Source organism: Rhagoletis pomonella, unplaced genomic scaffold (genome assembly GCF_013731165.1).
Source record: "Rhagoletis pomonella isolate Grant_MI unplaced genomic scaffold, Rhpom_1.0 Rhpom_scaffold_00009, whole genome shotgun sequence".
In the NCBI taxonomy this organism is placed as follows: domain Eukaryota; kingdom Metazoa; phylum Arthropoda; class Insecta; order Diptera; family Tephritidae; genus Rhagoletis; species Rhagoletis pomonella.
Window position 1 is genome coordinate 8,160,941 of NW_023458563.1, and position 19,525 is coordinate 8,180,465.

Consider the following 19,525-nt stretch of genomic DNA (forward strand, 5'->3'; position numbering starts at 1 on the left):
AATAATAATAATAATAATAATAATAATAATAATAATAATAATAATAACATAAAATAGCAGGTTTGGTAGCTGGCAAGGCCTAGTAGAAAGACGTAGTAGGAAAGCTCTAGTTTCAGCTCCGCGCAGTGGACAAGCTGTTGATCATGGTCGGAAAGGCCGAGTTTCCGATCCATGCTCGTATTGTCTAACGCGGTCGCGAAAATATACGAAGCCGATTACAGTTGTACTAAGCAGTCATAGATATTGTGTAATTTATTTAGTTACAAAAAAGCGATTCACGTTTACCTCATAAACTGAACAGAAATACAGTTCACCAGCTGAACGATAAGGTGCAATGTAAGGGTTCAAATGTTATTTATTCAAAATCTCAAGTAAGGTTTTCTTAATGGTAAAATGTGAGTCGGAGGTGTCAAAATAGTCGTAATGCTTATTAAAGTCCTGGCATAGGCAACGAAAAGCATCATGCATTTCAAAATTTGTTCTACAAATAGTTAACTTGTAATGTCTAGAAGGCCTAGAAGGAATACAAAACGTGATCTGGTTCAGTAGAAAGGGACTATTGACCATCCCGTTGAAGATCTTAATCATGAACAAAATCCCGAGCATCTCTCTACGGCTGTGCAGCGTTGGCAAATTTATGAGCTTCAAGCGGCTTTTGTACGGTGGGAGATTTAATGTCGAATCCCAAGGTAAATTATTTAATGCGAATAATAAGAATTGTTTCTGTACCAACTCGGGTCTGTCAGAGTGCGTTTGATATCTAGGGTTCCATACGACGGACCCGTATTCTAAGATCGGCCTGACTAGGGAGGTGCAGAGAGCTTTAATGATATAAGGATCTCTGAATTCTTTAGCCCAACGTTTGATGAAAGCCAAGACGCCCTTGACTCCAGTGTTGCCAGGTTATTCGAGCAGTTTACCTCCAAGGGCATGCCATTTTCCCCTAGATTTCCCTTTCGCACCCCTAAATTCATTTACTTGGAATATAAACCAATTTTAATTTTTCAGTTGTCGATAGTGAATTTTTTATTGAATATACATTATCGAAGGATTAAATTTTTTATTTCACATAAACTATCAACCATCTATAATTTCAGAAAAGGCGTCCAGCACCTCAAATTGAAAATCACTTTCATACACATTTTCACTAACAAACATTTTCAGCAAAAGAAGTCTAGTTCTCATTACAGCATCCGCAGTTTTTATCGCCATATTGTTTCGCAGTTTATCCTTTATGATATTGACTATCGAAAATGCTCTCTCAACCAAAGCATTAGAAAATGGTAAACTGAGTAATGCCATAGCCAATTTTGAAATATTTTCAAATCTTGCATTATTGCCTGCATCTTTTTCATCTACAACTTTTGCCCAGTATTGCTCCGAAGATTTTTCTTCAATGTTTAACCTCTGCAACACATTCCATTGTTCGACTGTAGCATCAATATCAACACAAACATTTTTAAAGGTAACAGCAACGTCGGTTATGTCACATTTATTTCTACTAGCTGCGATTTCCGGACAAAACATGCATATTTTTTCGAGCGTTTTCATGTTGGCTGGAATTCGTTGCTGTAACTCTGCAGCCAGTTTGATCAAAAAGTCTCGGCATCGACGTTTGATATAGGACACATTTTTTCGGATCACAGTTTTTGCTGAATGTATTAAAACTATAACCAAAGTTCATACAATCAGCACCCATCAAATAATTTTGAAATTTAAATGTACCCAAATTTCCAGCTTTTTCCAATTGTAGTGGAACCACAATCTGCTGCAGAATCCAATAAAAAAGTTCTTTGAGATCATTTAATAATTTGAAGGGTTCTGCGGATTCGCTCTGAAAAAGTGTGTTCAAAGCCGTAACTTTCTTCAACGCACTTGCAAGAAATATTAGATATAATCTATTTTCAGTGCAACTATACATCTGTGATAATGTTTCAGCCTTAAAACCTCCATCGCCACGATCGGTGGTTTTACGAAGTTTAAAATGCAGATCCAAAACCTCCCATTGATCCAGAATTGTGTTGATTGCTTTTGAGCGTGCTAACCATCGAGTCCCTGACAACTTGGCAATTTTTTTAGGAGTGCAATTTTCGCAAATTGTTTTGTACAAAGTTTGGTACTGAAGATTTCTGTCCGTACTGTTGGAAAACCAAGTGTGACTTTGTTTGACAAAAAAATCTAAATTTTTTGGAAGAACGTCACATGCATGTTCTGCGCACAAATGCAACGAATGAGCAAGACATTTCACGGTTACTACATTTGGAACTTGTTCCCTAAGTTTGCTTGAAACAGAGTTATAGGCGCCAACCATAGCATTTGCCCCATCAACCCCAATACCGAGCAATCGTTCTAATTTCAATCCATCTTTTTTCAATTGAGTTTTCAGAGACGTTGTCATATAATCCGCCGTTCCGCACTCGAGTTCAATTAAACGGTAAAATTTGGTGCGTACTTTTCGGTGGAATTTGCTAAAATACCGTATCATAACGCACATTACCTTAGTTGCATCAATCATTGTGCTTTCGTCAATTATATGCGAATAAAATGCATCGCCAAGGTCAGTGAGCAATTCTTTTAAAAGACAAGGCGAGATGATGTTCAGTATGAGCCCTGTAAGCAAATAGAATGTTTTATACATGAGTGGTATAAATATTATTGCGTTCACACTGTGTAAACCTCACCTGTACATTTTGTTCGATGCAGTTTAATTTTTGAAAGCGTATCTGAAGAAGGATCCAGATCTGCAACTACCTCTCTCAGATGATTAACTGAATTTATACTACAATGCTCTGCAATGAATAATGGTTTTTGCAAAATAAAGAGCATGCGCGCGTAGGATCTTCTGAAGCTGTGAGCCAGCGTAGTAAGAAAACATCAGCTTTTAAGTTGAAAAACATAAATACAGAATTGTTTAGTGGCTCATTTTCCCATCCTTTCACGTAATGTTGAGTGTACCTTTTTGAAAGCATAGGAGGCATACTTTTTAATATGATTGAATTCTCTTCGAACCGTTTTTTACTCGCACATATTGAAAATTAGGACATAAACATATGTATATACATACATGTAGCAAATAACGGGTAAAGTAAAAAAAAACACTTTTTTTCTTCTATCCACATTCGGCTATGGCAGTATTGCCAATTGCTATTTGTCATTTGACATCAAAACATAATGGCATATTTACATACATATTCATCCATAGCTTTGCGTTGGCGTTGGTACCTGAATTTGAAGATATGCTTTTATGTATGTGAAACTATTTACATACACAACGGATTACCCCCAAAAATCCTTATCGAATTTCCCCTAGACGCAATTTCTTCCCTCTAAATCTTTCCACTAAATATCTCGTCGCCCTAAATGTACCCCTAGGGCAGTCAAAAGCCCCTAAATCTAGGGAGAAAACCTCTGATCTGACAACATTGCTTGGCTCTACTAACACAAGAGTTTACATGGGACTTGAATTCAAGCTTAGAGTCCATGGTTACGCCTAGGTCGATGAAATTAGTTACCTGATCAACACTATGTTCACAAATGCGGTAGCTATATGATTGAAAGGGTTTTCTATAGAAATACATAAATTTACACTTTTTCAAGTTAAGTGACATAGAATTTACTTCGCACCATTTAAACACATTACTAAGGTCCACCTGTAATTGTTTCCTGTCTCCTGGGGCACCAATGAACTTAAATAACTTAACGTCGTCTGCGTACATTAAGCAATTCGAATACTTCAAATTATTTGGAAGATCGTTGATGAATAAAATAAACAGAAGGGGACCAATGTGGCTACCTTGAGGTACACCTGACATCACATGAATTACACGAGATGAAAATTTTTTAAAGATAACCCTCTGTTTCCTGCCAATGAAATAAGAAGAAAGCCAGCGCAGCAGGATTGGAGGGAAACCAATTTTATCAAGTTTGTATATTAGAGTTGAATGAGATACTTTATCAAAAGCCTTGCTGAAATCAGTGTAAATGACGTCAGTTTGATAATTACTTTTGAAACCATTGTTCACATTTGCAGTGAATTCAAGAAGGTTTGATACAGTTGATTTACCTTTACAAAAGCCGTGTTGTGATACATCGATAACGGGTGTTATGGAATAAGATAGTTCTTCCGTAACGATTTCTTCAAATAATTTATGAATGGGACACAGCTTAGCGATTCCCCTATAATTCGTAATATTCGACCTGCTTCCATTTTTATAAAGCGGCAAGTTATACGACTCCTTCCACAATGAGGGGAAAACTCCTTGCTTTAGAAAAGCATTGAAGATGTTTGTTAATGGCTTATATAGATAATCAGCACAACTTATTAGGACACAGGAGGGAATACCATCCCGGCCACTTAGAAAAGAATTTTTTAAACTATTCAAATGAAGGAGAACATTGTCAGCGGAGATTGAAGGAATACGGATGTGGTTAAACTGTGGGAGTGGAAAAGGATAGCTAGAAGTTTTTTCATTTGGCTCGACAGAATACTTCGATTAAAAATAATTTGCAAACATATCAGCAATCATATCATCATCACTAGAAATAACATCATCTAATTTCAGTGTTGAGGGAAACCCATTTATTTTACGTTTTGAGTTAACAAAATGATAAAATGACTTGGGATTAGAAACGATGTTAATGCGAGTTGTATTAATGTAATTCCTGTAACATTTTCTGTTTAAGGCATTGTATTTATGACGAGGGATGGAGTACGCGGCGTAGTGAGAAGACAGGCCTGATTTTTTATAAAGTTTAAATGATTTAGTTTTCTGATTTTTTAAATGCTTTAGCTCTGAGTTAAACCACAACGAGTTACGAGGTCCGGTATTTTCTTTAACAAGAGGAATGAGTTTACTGAATATATTATTCAAGATTTTACTAAAGTGTAAGGCACTGTTCTCAACATCCCCATTGTACTCAGGCCAGATTATTTCAGATATAGCTATTTTAAGCTTGTCGTAGTTAGCGTATTTGAAAGAATATCACCGACCTTTCGGCTTTCTAGTTTCAGGACAATAACATGAATCGTGGGATGGTGCCAAGGACAACTCAAGTGGTGGGTGATAAGGGTCTATAGGTATAACTAAAAGATCGCCGCGTATTATAGTGCATTTAGCAGTATCATCAACAAACGCTAAATCAAGACATTTACCTAAGTTGTTGATAACTGAATTAATCTGATATAGACCAAGATCGGAAAGTTCGTTTAGAAATTGGTTAAGTACATCCCGAGAAGAATTTGGCACCAGAATTCCATCCACCGAATCCCAGGAAACAAACGCTATATTGAAATCACCCAACACAACAATCGAATCGGAGGGCTTGACCATGGCAAATAAAGAGAGCAATAATGAAGATTGTTTGAAGTAAACCGAAGGGTTAGAGTTTGGTGGAATATAAATTGCGACAAGAAAAACACTACTTGAGGGGCACCGTATTCTAACGCAGAGGAATTCAACATCATCTGAACCTGTGAACAGAACTTTTTCAGAGGAAAAGTCGGTCTGAACAGCTATTAAAACACCCCCGCCTTTTCTATCTCAGCGACCATTTCTAAATATTTCATACTTACTACACAATATTTCACTTTCTTATTTTATTTAAACACATTCGGTTTTAGCCAAGTTTCAGTAAGAACCAAAATTTCATAATTTAAATCAAAATACTTTAAGTACAGCTCAGTTAATTTTGTATTTAGACCCCTAATATTTTGGTAATAAATATTGGAGCAAAAATTACTTATAAGTTTTTTGATCCTGAGGAGGGAATTTGGACAGTATTTTCATTCCGAGCTCGAGGTTTAAACTCAAACTCACGAACTAAAGCACCATTGGACCAGAATGAACCATCAACAATGTTTTGAAAATGGTCGGCGGAAATATCAATTTTGAAGGAAGATATGCTTCTTTCGTATGAAAAATGAAATTTCCTAATAGCTATGTGCCGGGGATTAAGCTTTGATGTTATATAAGACTTAACATCTTCTACCGACGTTTCAGTAGAAAACCGCGAAACAAACACAGATTTATTCGCAGGAACTACGATTAATTCTTTCGGTAACGGAGAAGGTCCACTTTGAGATGTAGGTTCAGACACAGTTGTCGTTTTTGCTGCAGCCCTTGCAGTGACACCTGAGGAAGATGCAGCTTGAGATAACTCAACACACGGAGAATTAAAACTTATTAATTCCTTATTTAAGCCGGGAGTAGGCAAAGAATCAACTGTCTAAAGCAATGGGATTAGGAACAATGCTGTCTCCTCCATGCTTCCGCTTTTTAAAGCTGGTTTAAGCTTGGGTGATGGAGAGGATGAAGATTCAATGCACTTAAAGTCTTTAAATGCATCTTCATATCGCTTAACCTTTTCGTTTAGAAGTTTTAACTCCTTACCCAACTCCTGGAAGCCACTTTTGGCGCTCCTAAACATTTTACAAAGCTCAACTTCGGTTGATCTGCACTAAGTCTAAGTCATCACACAACCAACACGCAACGCAATGCTCTAAGTCGTTTTTAATGTTACATTTTTCAAAACAGCAGGATGAATACATTGCAGCGCGAAGTAGTAACAATTTGTATATAGACACAGAAGTCTAGGTATTGTAAGTTCAATGGTTAGAAACCGTGCTGAACTTAACAGTTTTAAAGCCACTGAGCCAAAAAGCTTAAAAGCAAGCCAAAATCAGCTGTTTGCAGGAAAATTATTTGATCGATGATAAGCAAAATGTATGATAAATCGCGGAAGATGGGAAAATGCACTCTCACGCAAAACAACAATAATGCACCAAAAGAGGCAAATATGCACAAGGAATGACAAGAATATTAATTTTTAATCCACGCACTTTATGTCTAAAACACATCAATTTATTGGAGCTTGGCTTCAAATAGCTTTTTCCAGTATAAATGACACAAATTAGAACTGCTTAGCACTTAGATAAACAAAGTACCTTTAGGAATACTTTCAAACGAATGTTTAAGCGACCGCACAGTACGAACGTTGCCGTTCGAATATTTAATCGGCTTTATACCAGGGACGCGGAATTTTATAACTTCTATGATAAAATTTTTAATTAATTAATCCCAACGGCTTTTTACCCTCCATTCCCGCCCAACCGACACGAGGGGCGCAGTCCGCATGACGTACGGAAACTTTTTTTTTTTTTTTTTTAGTTTTTTCGTGCCGAGTAGTGGAAACAGGAGTTTGTTAAGTGTCGAGATCTAAAACTATTCAGCTACAGAATCAAATTCACCAGCTGATTGGATATGCTAAAGATAGTATTTCAATTATTGAGAGTGGAAATAATAGTTTTCTTTATAGTAAAAATCGAGTCCGATACGTCAAACGTGCTGGAATGACAGTTAAAATCTTGACATAAACCACGGAATGATTCGTTTAGTTCAAAATTAGTTTTGCATGGCTTTAAAAATAGAGGTCGAAAGTGTCTTGACACTCGAGAAGGAACATTAAAATTTACCTCAGCCAGGAGGGCCGGGCTATTAATCAAGCCTGTCATTAATTTTACGATAAATATTATACCCAGCATTTCTCTACGACTTGCGAGTGTAGGCAAATTTATGAGCTTTAGACGACTTGTGTAAGGGGGGAGATTGTAATCTGAATCCCAGTTAAAATTACGCAATGCAAAAAGCAAGAATTGTTTTTGAATTGATTCAATCCTTTCTGAATGAACTTGGTAGCGGGGATTCCAAACAATAGATCCGTATTCTAGTATAGGTCTAACTAAACTGGTAAAAAGAGCTTTTGTAACATAAGGATCTTTGAACTCTTTTGACCATCGCCTTACAAATGCAAAAACGCCTTTGGCTTTATTGACTGTAACATTAATATGATGGTTGAAATTGAGTTTGGAATCCATTGTGATACCAAGATCGACAAAATTGGATACCTGCTCCAGATTATAATTTGATATTGAATAAACAGCTGGTTGAACAGCCCTCCGAGAGAAACACATAACTTTACATTTTTGAAGGTTTAGTGGCATATAGTTTGTATTACACCAACTAACCACGTTGTTCAGATCCGCTTGTAACAAAGACCTTTCTTCGATAGAGGACAATGTTTTAAAAAGTTTCACATCATCGGCATACATTAAAATTTTTGAATGTTTTATTATAGAAGAAATATCATTAATGAATATCAGGAACAGAATCGGACCAAGGTGGCTTCCCTGAGGAACTCCTGAAGAAACTTTAATGATGTTGGAAGAACAATCATTAACAATAACTCTTTGTGTTCTATCAGAGAGGTAAGATGAGATCCAATGAAGGAGACTGGGCTGAAAGCCGATTAGGTCGAGTTTACGGATGAGTAACGAGTGACATACTTTGTCAAAAGCTTTACTGAAATCGGTGTAAATTACGTCGGTATGAGCATTTTCTCTAAAACCGTTTGAGACATGAGTTGTAAACTCCAATAAATTAGTAATAGTAGATTTTCCTTTAGAAAACCCGTGTTGAGATTGTGTAATTGAAGAAGATATAGAATATGTCAGCTGGATAACAATAATTGCTTCGAATAATTTGGGGATAGCGGAGAGTTTCGCTATGCCTCGATAGTTTTCTATAGACGACCTGCTGCCGTTTTTGTGAAGTGGTATTATGAAAGACTCCTTCCAGGCTGACGGAAAAACGCCATGTTTAAGTGACAAATTGAATAGAGTTGTTAAAGGCTCGCAGATGTTCTCAGCGCAGTTTTTAAGAAAACAGGTCGGAATATGATCAGGTCCAGGCCTAAATGACGCTTTTAAGGTTTTTAAATAGTGTAAAACTTCATCGGAATATATTACTGGAATATAAGCAGAGTTGATTGGACAAAGCTCGTACGGATAGTCTCCACTTATAGGGAAGTCTACAGAATAATTGGACCTAAAGAACCGAGCAAACATGTTGGCAATGAGTTGGCTGTCGCTAGATACAGTGTTGCGATAATGCATAGCGGACGGAAAACCATGTGCCTTACGCTTTGAATTTACGAAACCATAAAATGATTTAGGATTGTTAATTAAATTCCTCTTAATTTTACATAAATATGAATTATAACATTTCTTATTTAATGCAAAGTAGCTATGCCGCAAAACTGAGTACCTTAGGTAATCACTGTGTAAGCCCGTTCTTTTATACAGTTTAAAAGAGTGCGACTTTTTATTTTTCAATTTTTTAAGCTCTTTAGTGAACCATAATTGTATTGGTTCTTCATGAACAATATTACGTATTGGCACATACTTTCGAAACAAATTGAAAACAGTATCATTAAAGTGCTCAACGCTACACTCCACGTCATCTCTATATATTGGCCAAGATAACTTTGAAAGTTCTTTGTTAATTTTCCTGAAATTTGCTTTCGCAAAAACATATCTAGTACTTGAACTTGACTTATTATTATGTATTTCATTTATGATTTCGTAGTTTAACTCAAGAGCAGGATGGTATGCATCTTCCGGCAAAACTAGGGGATCACACCGATTAGTAGAGGCCTTCGGAACATCATCAACGTAAACGAGATCCAAGACCTTTCCAAACTTATTTGGACATATATTTATTTGTTTGAGGCATAGTTCAGCCATTTCCTCCAGAAATACATTGTAACTATCTCTAGATGAAACTGGTACAACATCGGTGTCAATGATGTTCCATGAAATATGTGGCAGATTTAAATCGCCCAAAACAATCATAGAATCGGATGCCGTAAGCATTGCATTTACGGTCTCAAGTAAAGAAACTAGCTGCATATATACCGATACGGCAGAATTAGGAGGGATGTAGCAAAGAGCTAAATAAATATAAGTCTTTCCAGCCTGTACACGTATACATTTAAATTCGGTATATTCAATGACAGGAAGACTAACTTCCTCGGATGGTATCGATGAATGCACCGCAAAAAGAACACCACCGCCGATTCTGCCCATATGAGGTTTGAGCCATGTTTCGGTCAAGGAAATAATATTATAATTGCAGTCAAAACCTTTTAAATATAAGTCAGTTAATTTGGTATTCAAACCTCTAACGTTTTGATAGTAAATACTTAAATTAGACTTGCGAGTTAGTTTTTTGAATCAGAATTAAGATTAGAAATTTTAGCTACGTTATTATTACTTTTATTAGGTTTATACTCAAACTCGCGAACAAACGCCCCGGTCGGCCAAAATGAACTATTTAGTAGTGAATCAAAATCTTCGGAAGCTACATCAATTTTAAACGATGAAATATCGCGATCGTATTTAAAATTAAATTTACGAATAAATACATCTTTAGTTCTAATTTTAGTCGATATGTATGACTTTATATCATCCGAAGAAGTATCTTTAGCAAATCTAGAGACAAAGATTGATCTTCTCGGAGGAATTACAACCAACTTTTTGGTAATGATGTCTGATGTGCGGGGCTCCGAATTATTCGGAGGGACTAAGTTAGACAGTGGAGCTTGAGATGTTGATGGCAACACTGTTAAATCAACGGTTTGACTATTTTTTGAAGTAGACCTAGTGGATATGGCTTTAGAAATCGGAGGCTCCAATGCCTGAGGGCATGGAGAAGATAAATTAATAAGTTCTAAGGACTGGGATGGAGGATTTTTTTTACCAGAATCCGTGGCTGTCTTTTTAGGTGGACTAATAACATGCCCACCTTTATTTTCACGGCTATCTTCAGAGTGTGGAGGGTCGTCGAGACAAGTGAAAGATCTAAACATTTTTTCGTAAAGCTTAAATTTCTCAACAAGCGCCGACAGATCCTTCCCGATCTCAGAAAAACCATTTCTGGACTGCCTGAAGAATTTAAATAAATCAACTTCGGTTGATCTACATTTTTGACAAGACCAACGAAGACCCTTACCCTCGTTAATAGCGTCTAATACTCTACCGCTCAAACCAGCACATTTTATATGGGCAATCCCATCGCAGAGCCAGCATGGCACATAGGAGTCGCTTTTAACGTGGCAATTGGTGTAAATACACGACATGTTTAAAATTATATTTATTTTTAGGTTTTAGAAGCAAAAAAGCAAAAACGGTTTTGAAAACGATGTATTAATCAGTGAACCAATCAGCTGGTAAATATCAGTTAGCGAACAGTTTTAAATGCACTGTATATTAGACACCTAATAAACACAACGCAAACAGCTGTGACAAAGATGAAACAGCAGAGATGACAAAAAGGCAAAAAGAGCAAAATCAATGTGCACAAACAAAAACAATTGTACAACAACAATATATTATATGAAACAAAATACCCGGCACACGCAATTAAGAATATCAAGTTAAATTAATCAAATCTACGGGAAACTTTGATGCCCCACTTATCTTTAAATTGTGCACCAGAAGTTTATTAACACTTTTTTTTAATTTTTTTACTTTAATAAGCGTAAACAGCTTTATCAAACACAAAATTTAAACAGATCACAGAAAAACACAGCTTCACAGCTTGACGTTTGCGTTTTGTTAGAAATAAGTTATCTTTGGACCTTTATATTATTTGAAATAAAATAATTGGTCGGCCAAATATATTTTAAGTCCGAAATAAAAGTCCTTTCTTAAACCGCTTATCCAAATCAAAAAAATTTGGTATCAAATAAATGAGGACTGAAATAGCTTTCAAACAGAAATATCATAACGGGTTCCATAAGGTTTCCACCTATTTATATATTTTTTTATATCTTCTATATATACACACTTATAATACGCGAAGCAATTTTTTGTCCAGGTCATCAGATTTGCACTGTTCGTTCGATTTTCAAAAATGAGGTGTCAAATTAAAAGGCTTGGCCTGTATATGTGCAAAAAGGTTTTCTTTTTTAGACAATAGTTTCCACCTGTTAAAAAATTTGCTTGAGCTGTAGATGTGCCGTGGGGTTTTAGTTTTTCGAAAATAGTTTCCACCCTTTCAAAAATAAGCTTCAAATTATTTAAAAAGGTCAATGACTTATTGCAATATTGATATCAACCAAAATGGTTTTAAAAATATTTTATTTCTTAAGTACATGTAGGAAGGTTGCCCCCTGTTTAAAAACTCAAACAGACGTAAGAACGTTGTATGTGAAAATATTTTGAAGAGCGTTGCAACCTTTTTAAAAGACGAATTTCATTAAATTATACGCAAATTATATGAAATATCAAAATACGTGTAATAAAGGAGACGTTTTCAAGGACTCATTAATTTGAACTTAGAAATATTTGAAATTAGAAATCTTTGTCATTAGGGTTGGGCACTTTAGTTCTTTTGAGTGCACCATTCAGTTGTAGTTCGTTCACCTTAGTGAACTAGTTCTTTAGCACGTATAGTTCAATTGACAAATACATTTACATATCGACACCGTGGAAGATCGACCTATCTCTACAGCCAGTTCGAAAAAGCCCTATCTCAACATATTTTCAATACATTTTCAGTTGAGATTCCGAAATAGGGCGTTCTTCAACAAAATTCTGAAATAGGGCGTTCTTGAAAAGTTTTCTGAGATAGGGCGTTTTAGAACTGGCTGCTGAGATAGGTCGATCTTCCACTCACATTACTATCATACATATCATACAAAACAAAAGCTTTCCCAACAAGCATTTCAGTAAATGTTTTTAAAAATAACTTAAAGTAAGTTTGCTATAATAAGCGTTAAATAAGCATTTTTAACATTAAGCTTATTAAAGTTTTTTCAAATAAAGCTTTAATAAGTTTTGAGAGCGAATGTTTATAAATAACTTAAACTTATAAATGAAATGCAAATGCCAACGACATGTAGTAGTAAATATAACATTTTTTCAATCGTAAGTGACGTGTTTACGTTTTTTAAGATATATTATTAAAAGAAAAAATTAAATGAAACTGATGCGGTAAAAAAAATCCAATCCAGGACCCGCTGCGCTAATCGGTGGAGCATTCGAGTCTTCAAATGATGAGTTCTCCTTATCCTTCCTTAGTTTAACATTAAATTAAGAATGTATTAAATTTTTTTCAGAAAAGTTGATCGATGAGAATGGCGGCGATGAAGCGGAATATATAGCTGCATCGATGTCGTTTTTCCAATTTGCCAATAACCGCATGTAATTGAAAGCACGCAACAAGATGTAATAATTAACTTTTCTATGCTTAATTTTTGTGTGTTATCGTGAATTTGTATGCTAAAATGTCTATTCCCTTATTTATATTTTCGTGACTGTAGATGAATCCGCCGAAAATTCGCAGTTCGCTTAGTTTCTAGATGTTAAGCAAACAATGTATGAGTTTTTAATGAAATATCTTTAAATAAAGGGTTAAAAAAATGTTTATAAAAAGTTTTATTTTGAAATTTTCTAGTAAGTTTTTATTCATACGCTTATAAACAACTTTTTTTTAACCTTTATTATAAGTTTACACTTTTACGCTTATAAAAAGCTTTCTTTTGAACATTTATTACAAGTTTATATTTCTACGTTTATAACCAATGTTCCTTTTCGATTATATTACGCTTACTTTCAAGCGTTTTATAAACAAAAAATCAACGTTTTGTAGGCTTAATGTTTATACAGTAGACGCTCACAAATTAGAACCACTTTGTTTTTAGGGTGATTCTAATTTCTGAAAAATTCTAATTCCTGGACGTTTTTTTATTTCAATAAAACCTTAAAATTTAAGTCAATTTGCATTGAAAAACTACAATGAAATTTTGTCTTGTCCAATATACATATATGTATTTATGCGCTAAGTCAAAAAAAGGTCCAAAAAACAAAAACTCCAATTACAGTAAATATATTTTTTTTATCAAAAATACATAAGAGATCGATAAATATACATTAAAACAGCCAAAAATTAATCAAAAACTTCGTAACTAATTTGCAGGCATGTAGTCTGTTATTGCTGTTTGCTTCTTCCTTTTATTTGTTTCTGCAATAACAATCTCATTGCGAAGAGCTAGCAGATTGCTTGTGTGCTTTGCGGAAAACGATTCACTATAAGTACACCATTTTATTAAATTATTGACGCTTTCAATGGCTGTAGAAGTAGAGACAACTGGTAAGACCTCCCGGTCATCAAATTCGCTGCTACCTGAAGACTCATCATCGCTATTGAGATCATGTGCAGGGTCGTCATCAAGCACATCATTGTTCCATATTTAAATTTCTGGTATGCTAATGTTATTAGTTGGCTCTATTTCTGTTAAAAGTGCTTGAGCTGCCTGAAGAGCTCCATTGCAGTCTTGATCTTTTTGCAGTAGCTGTGCTAGTGGCACATCATCGTCATCACTTTCATACTGATCAGAGTCCCAGTTGTTCAACTTTGACCAGGACTTTTTTATTACTCTTTCTGCAACATCATACCAAGCTTGCTTTAATAGCATGATTGCATTTCGAATTGAAAAGGATTTCAAGCGAACCTTGAGGTCACCTCCTTCAGCAATTAATTGAGAAAGAAGCATACTTCTGTAGTTTAGCTTGGTTAACTTAATAGGATTCTGATCCATTGGTTGTAAAGTTGCTATTACATTTGGTGGAAAGAAAAATGCAATTATATTTCCATCGTCGCTTTGAAGTTTCTCAATTGGTGCATGAGCAGAGCAGTTGTCAATTAGCAAAATTGCCTTCGGAGGCAAATTATTTTCCTGAGAGAAACGAATCACCTGTGAATTGAAAATATTTTGGAATTACTGAACCAAAAAACAAAGTTTTTTCTTACCTCATGAATAAATATCTTGTGAAACCAATCATGAAAAATCCGAGATGTCATCCAAGCATTTTTTGAAAAGTTGTAATGGAGTGGATTATTGAATCCTTGGAAACTTCTTGGTTTTTTTGCTTTTCCAATTACTAATGGCATTAATTTATGTGATCCATCAGCATTTACACCAAGTAACACTGAAATTCGTTCCTTCTGGATTTTATACCCGGGGGCGGTTTTCTCGAAAAGGTAAAATAATCCGGTTTCATCTACATTATATATTTGTGACTCCATTAGCCCCATCTCATCGACTTTTGCACGAAATCTGTGAATAAACGGGGTGACTGAAGCAACATCACTAGAGAGAATCTCGCCACAAATTTTTAAAAAACGTATTCCGTGTCGTTTTTTAAATTTGCTAAACCATCCATCACTTGCGCTAAATGTACTTTCATCTTTATCGGGATATTCCACTTTGAATATTTGTTTGGCTTTCTCCTTTAGTATTGGCCCAGTTAATGTACACTTTTTTTCGCGTTGATTTAAAAACCACTTATAAAGACTTGCTTCCATTTTTGGATATTCAGCGATATGCAATGATTTTTTGTTAGCCTTATGATAGGTATTAGAAACAGCGCTTAAAATTGATGATTTCATAGATTTGATATAGGTGATTGCAGATGGCGCCACATCAAATTCTAGGGCTAACCGCTTCCCTTGAATACCTTGGTCAAGCTTTTCCAAGATCTGCACTTTGGTTTCCAAAGACAAAGTATTTTTCTTACGTTTATTTGGCATTTCAACGAACGACTTTTACTTTTAAGCAAACAATGCCGAAACACGTGCACGCGAATCGAATTTCAAACAAAAACTAACAAAAACTGTACAGATAGCGACGAAAATCCAACGACTACCGAGCGTAACATGAATAAATTGGGGATTCCCCTTTTTATATCTATTTTGCAACAAAAAAACAAAATACGCTCTGAAATTAGAATTTTCGATTCTAATTTCAGAGCGTATAATGTATTCAAAAAGTTGATTCTAATTTCTGGAAATTCTAATTACTAAGAGTTCTAATTTGTGAGCGTCTACTGTAATTGAAAATTTAAAAAAAAAACTTTATTTAAGTTTATTTTGCTTGTTGGGATGTTTTTGTATAAATTAAATACAAATAAAAGAGTTCCTACATAATGGAAAACTTTAACAAATTCAAGGAATATGTATTAACATGTATACCTATGTATGCTGTGCAAAAACATGAAATTAGAAAGCTTGTTTGATTTTAAAGGCGTTCTAAGCCAGTTTAATATTTTCCCTGCCCCCGAAAAAAAAATCGTTCGCAAGGAACTGAAGCAGCAACATTGCGAAAGAATATTTGGATTGCAATCCAAAATGAGAAATAGTAGCACTGACAAATTTGGTTCAATGAAAAGACCGAACTAGTTCATTTAGTTCAAGAACTAGTTGCCTAGTTGCAACTCTTAAAAAATCGAATTCAAATTATTTAATAAGCTAAATGAATTACTGAATGTGGTTATGTATTTAGGAGAGTTGCCACGTGTTTAAAAATTTAATTTATGTCATCAGTTAAAAAGGACTTAATAAGATTTTAGTTTGAAAATACCTTTAAAGGGGGTTGCAACCTGATTGAAAGGTGGAATTTATTTAAGTATTAAGAAATCTTTAGCTTAATTTGAACATTTAGAATCATTTGAAGCTTTCTGTTTAAAAACACAAACGACAATAACGAAAAATTGGTTTTATTTCCAACAAAATTTTGCCTTATTTCCCATTGCTTATTTATACTATTTGTAACAAAAACAGTTTAATGACAGAAGGAAAAATAACTTTGTTTATTCCAAAAATACAATTAAAAAAATGTGATATAATTCATACGAAGAAAGTAATATTCACAAAATATTTTTACTTATGTAAATTCTAACAAAATATAGGAAGAGTCGTCTTTAATAACTGCTCAACAAATTGCACATAGCGCTTTTGTAAGCATTTTATCTGCATACTTTTTAATATGTTGAAAACATTGCTGGAAAACCTGAAAATGTTTGCATGGAACCATGGCGCAATAAACAGGTGAGGTAATAAAACAGCTTTCTCGCTTTACTTTCTGTCATTCGGCTGCTTTATAGTAAAATTTTAAAGGCAATTTTTCAAATAAGGTAGTATCAAAATCTTTTTTCTGCTCTAATGACTTCACCTGGTATAATTCCGCCATGGCATGGAACAAACAAAAGTTGCCGTTCCTGTTCGCAGCATATAACACAGAGAATATTATTTTGAGCTTTATCTTCAGTTAAAATTTCTGCATTACTATTTCCGAACTGCGGATTTCGTTTACAAAGACGAAGCGAACATGTGGTACGAAATAGTTATGGAAAAACATATAAAATTTTACCTATTCTCAGACGTTCAAATTTGAACGTATACTCGGTACAAGCATGTGGGATGAATGGCGCAGTAAACCGGTGAAGTAATAAAACAGCTTTCTCGCTTTATCCTCTAACATTCCGATGCCTTATAGTCACATTTCATTTATTTCATTTTTCATTTATTGCGAAAAACATTAGTACAATAAGATCTACGATCTTTTATAGTACAACAAGTAACAGGAAGTGTCATTTTATAGGCAAATTTTCAAAGAAGGCAGTGTCCAAATCTTTTATCTCATTTTAATATTACTTCCCAGGTATAATTCCACCATGGGTGGAGTGCATGCAATAACACCATACGCAATAATTCCCATTACTTGGACATTAAAAAGCAGTCTCAGAAGTGAACTAGTGTTATTTTATTATTATTCTTTTTTCTAAACGGTTATAATGACAGCAGTGCATAATTGTGAAAGGAGGGGAGGGGGCGGGGGACGCCAGCGCGACGTCGAACGCGGAGCGGCGCGGGGCGGCTCGCGAACGCGGACCGCCGCGGCGCTGGGAACTTTCAAAATCCGTCCATTAACCTTGTTCATGTACTACTTTTTGTCAAATGTAACTGGGTGACTACCTAAATACAATGTGCACTATTTTGCTTTATTACTCAATTCTTAAGTTTAAAAGTTGGTCTTACTACTCAATGAGAAATGAAATAAAGCAAAATTGTTATTTCACATTCAATTGGGCAATAACACAAATTTGCGTTATTGCCGTTTGTGTTACTTCACCCCCCGCATGAGTCGTAAACGGCTGGATAGAATTAGATAAAAGTTTGAAATATTTTGTTAGGTTTTTTCATGGGGTTGCCATCTGTTGCGCAAGTTATTTAGGCTCAACAAATGTTATTAAATTAAAAAATAATATATAAATAGGTGGGGACCTTCGTTGATATATTTCTATTTGAAAGCCATTTCAGTCCTCTTTCATTTGATACCAAATTTGTTTAATTTGGATAATCGGTTTGTTTATTATTACGAATGGACTTTTATTTCGGGCTTAAAATATATTTGGCCAAGCTTAACAGTGATTACTGAATTAAAAAAATAAAAGTCCAGATTTTTCAGTTATTATTGAACTTTTTCCTAAAAAGTTTGATAAATTAAAGGTTCTTGTCTAGGAGGTCCTGAGATCAAAAGAATATTGATAACTTTACTCTACGGCAATATTTTGTCCCGGCCTTTTAAAACATCAAAAAAAAGCTGTTGTTTTCGGTCCCTGGTTTTCATGATCCATGCTTTTGTCAAACCTATTTTTACGATACACCATACCGTGTGGCTGAAAAATGCAAAAAATAAATAATTTATGTATCTTTTGACCTTAAATAAATTTTTATCAGATGTGGTATCGATGGGGACTTTTCATTTATAAAGACGTTCGCAAGATCGGTTCCAATTTTCAGCGTAATGCTAGCTAGTGTAAGCTTACCCCTGTTTATTGAGCTAACTTGACTAGGCTATTAAAGGTTTTTTTTTTTAATTCTCCTTGTGGTGCTATCTGAAGCAAAACCATAACTGAAATTGAAAAATCGAAAAACCGTTCATAAACTTAGCATAAGTTAATAATCAACTATGCGCTATTAAGTTCGCAAAGGTGAGACAATTTTTTTGCCGTAAGTCAGGATCTTGGGGTGCTTGGCAAATTCCCTATTTCGATTCTTGTTTTGCTCGACAAAACCTACATGAAAGTTCCCAAGTATTTCTATTTCATTGTCTTTTATAGCACTGAGTAGTTTAAAAAAGAATATAATTTAATACAAATATTGAATAATTGAAATAACACTTCATTGATTTAGCGAATTTATTTATCGAGCTTTTTAAAGCGCATAAAATCAATTTTGTATGCACTTTTTTGCGCATACAAACATGCATTGATCTGGTGTACTTATCTTCTTCATAAAATTTTTAATCCATATAGATTGCACGAGTATCAGCAGACAAGATACCATGCCTATCCTCAAAGTTATATAGCTCAACAGCAATACCAATTATACCGCCAACAAAATCGGTATCTACACAATCACAGTCACCACCATCTGCCGTACGCAGCTCATCAAATAGATTGCAGTAATAGAAGTAGCAGTCCGCAAACGCCTGTCTTTATGCCCGGCCGGGAGAAATTCTTGATAAATAACCTCGGGAAGCACTGTCGCAATCTGTGGAAAAACGATCTAAGGTCTCCTCCAATAATAACGTCATCGTCCACAACTGAAAAAGACGAAAAGCAATATATACCATTTAAGCCGGCGGACGGTGAGAATATATTATCTGACGCATTACACCAAACGGAGGAACGAGTCAAGGAACTATCCAAAGAAAATTCAAACCTAGATTTGAGAGAAAATGCTGTCGCCAATGAAGTGGACGCTGAACAAAATAACGCAATTTTATCAAATAAAGGCCAGCAGCTAGAACGTGAATGTTCGAAAAAGTTATGAAGTTAGGA

The 19,525-nt window shown here is 35.0% G+C and overlaps 1 protein-coding gene across 1 annotated transcript in view; it reads left to right on the top strand.

The window, feature by feature from the left end:
* LOC118745562 overlaps nucleotides 1-19,525 on the top strand; it is a gene marked incomplete at its 3' end in the record, with an annotated part of 137,312 nt that extends 117,787 nt beyond the window's left edge. Inside the window, 1 exon segment of the mRNA XM_036479040.1 lies at nucleotides 18,998-19,525. Coding sequence (XP_036334933.1) covers nucleotides 18,998-19,517 — 520 coding nt within the window.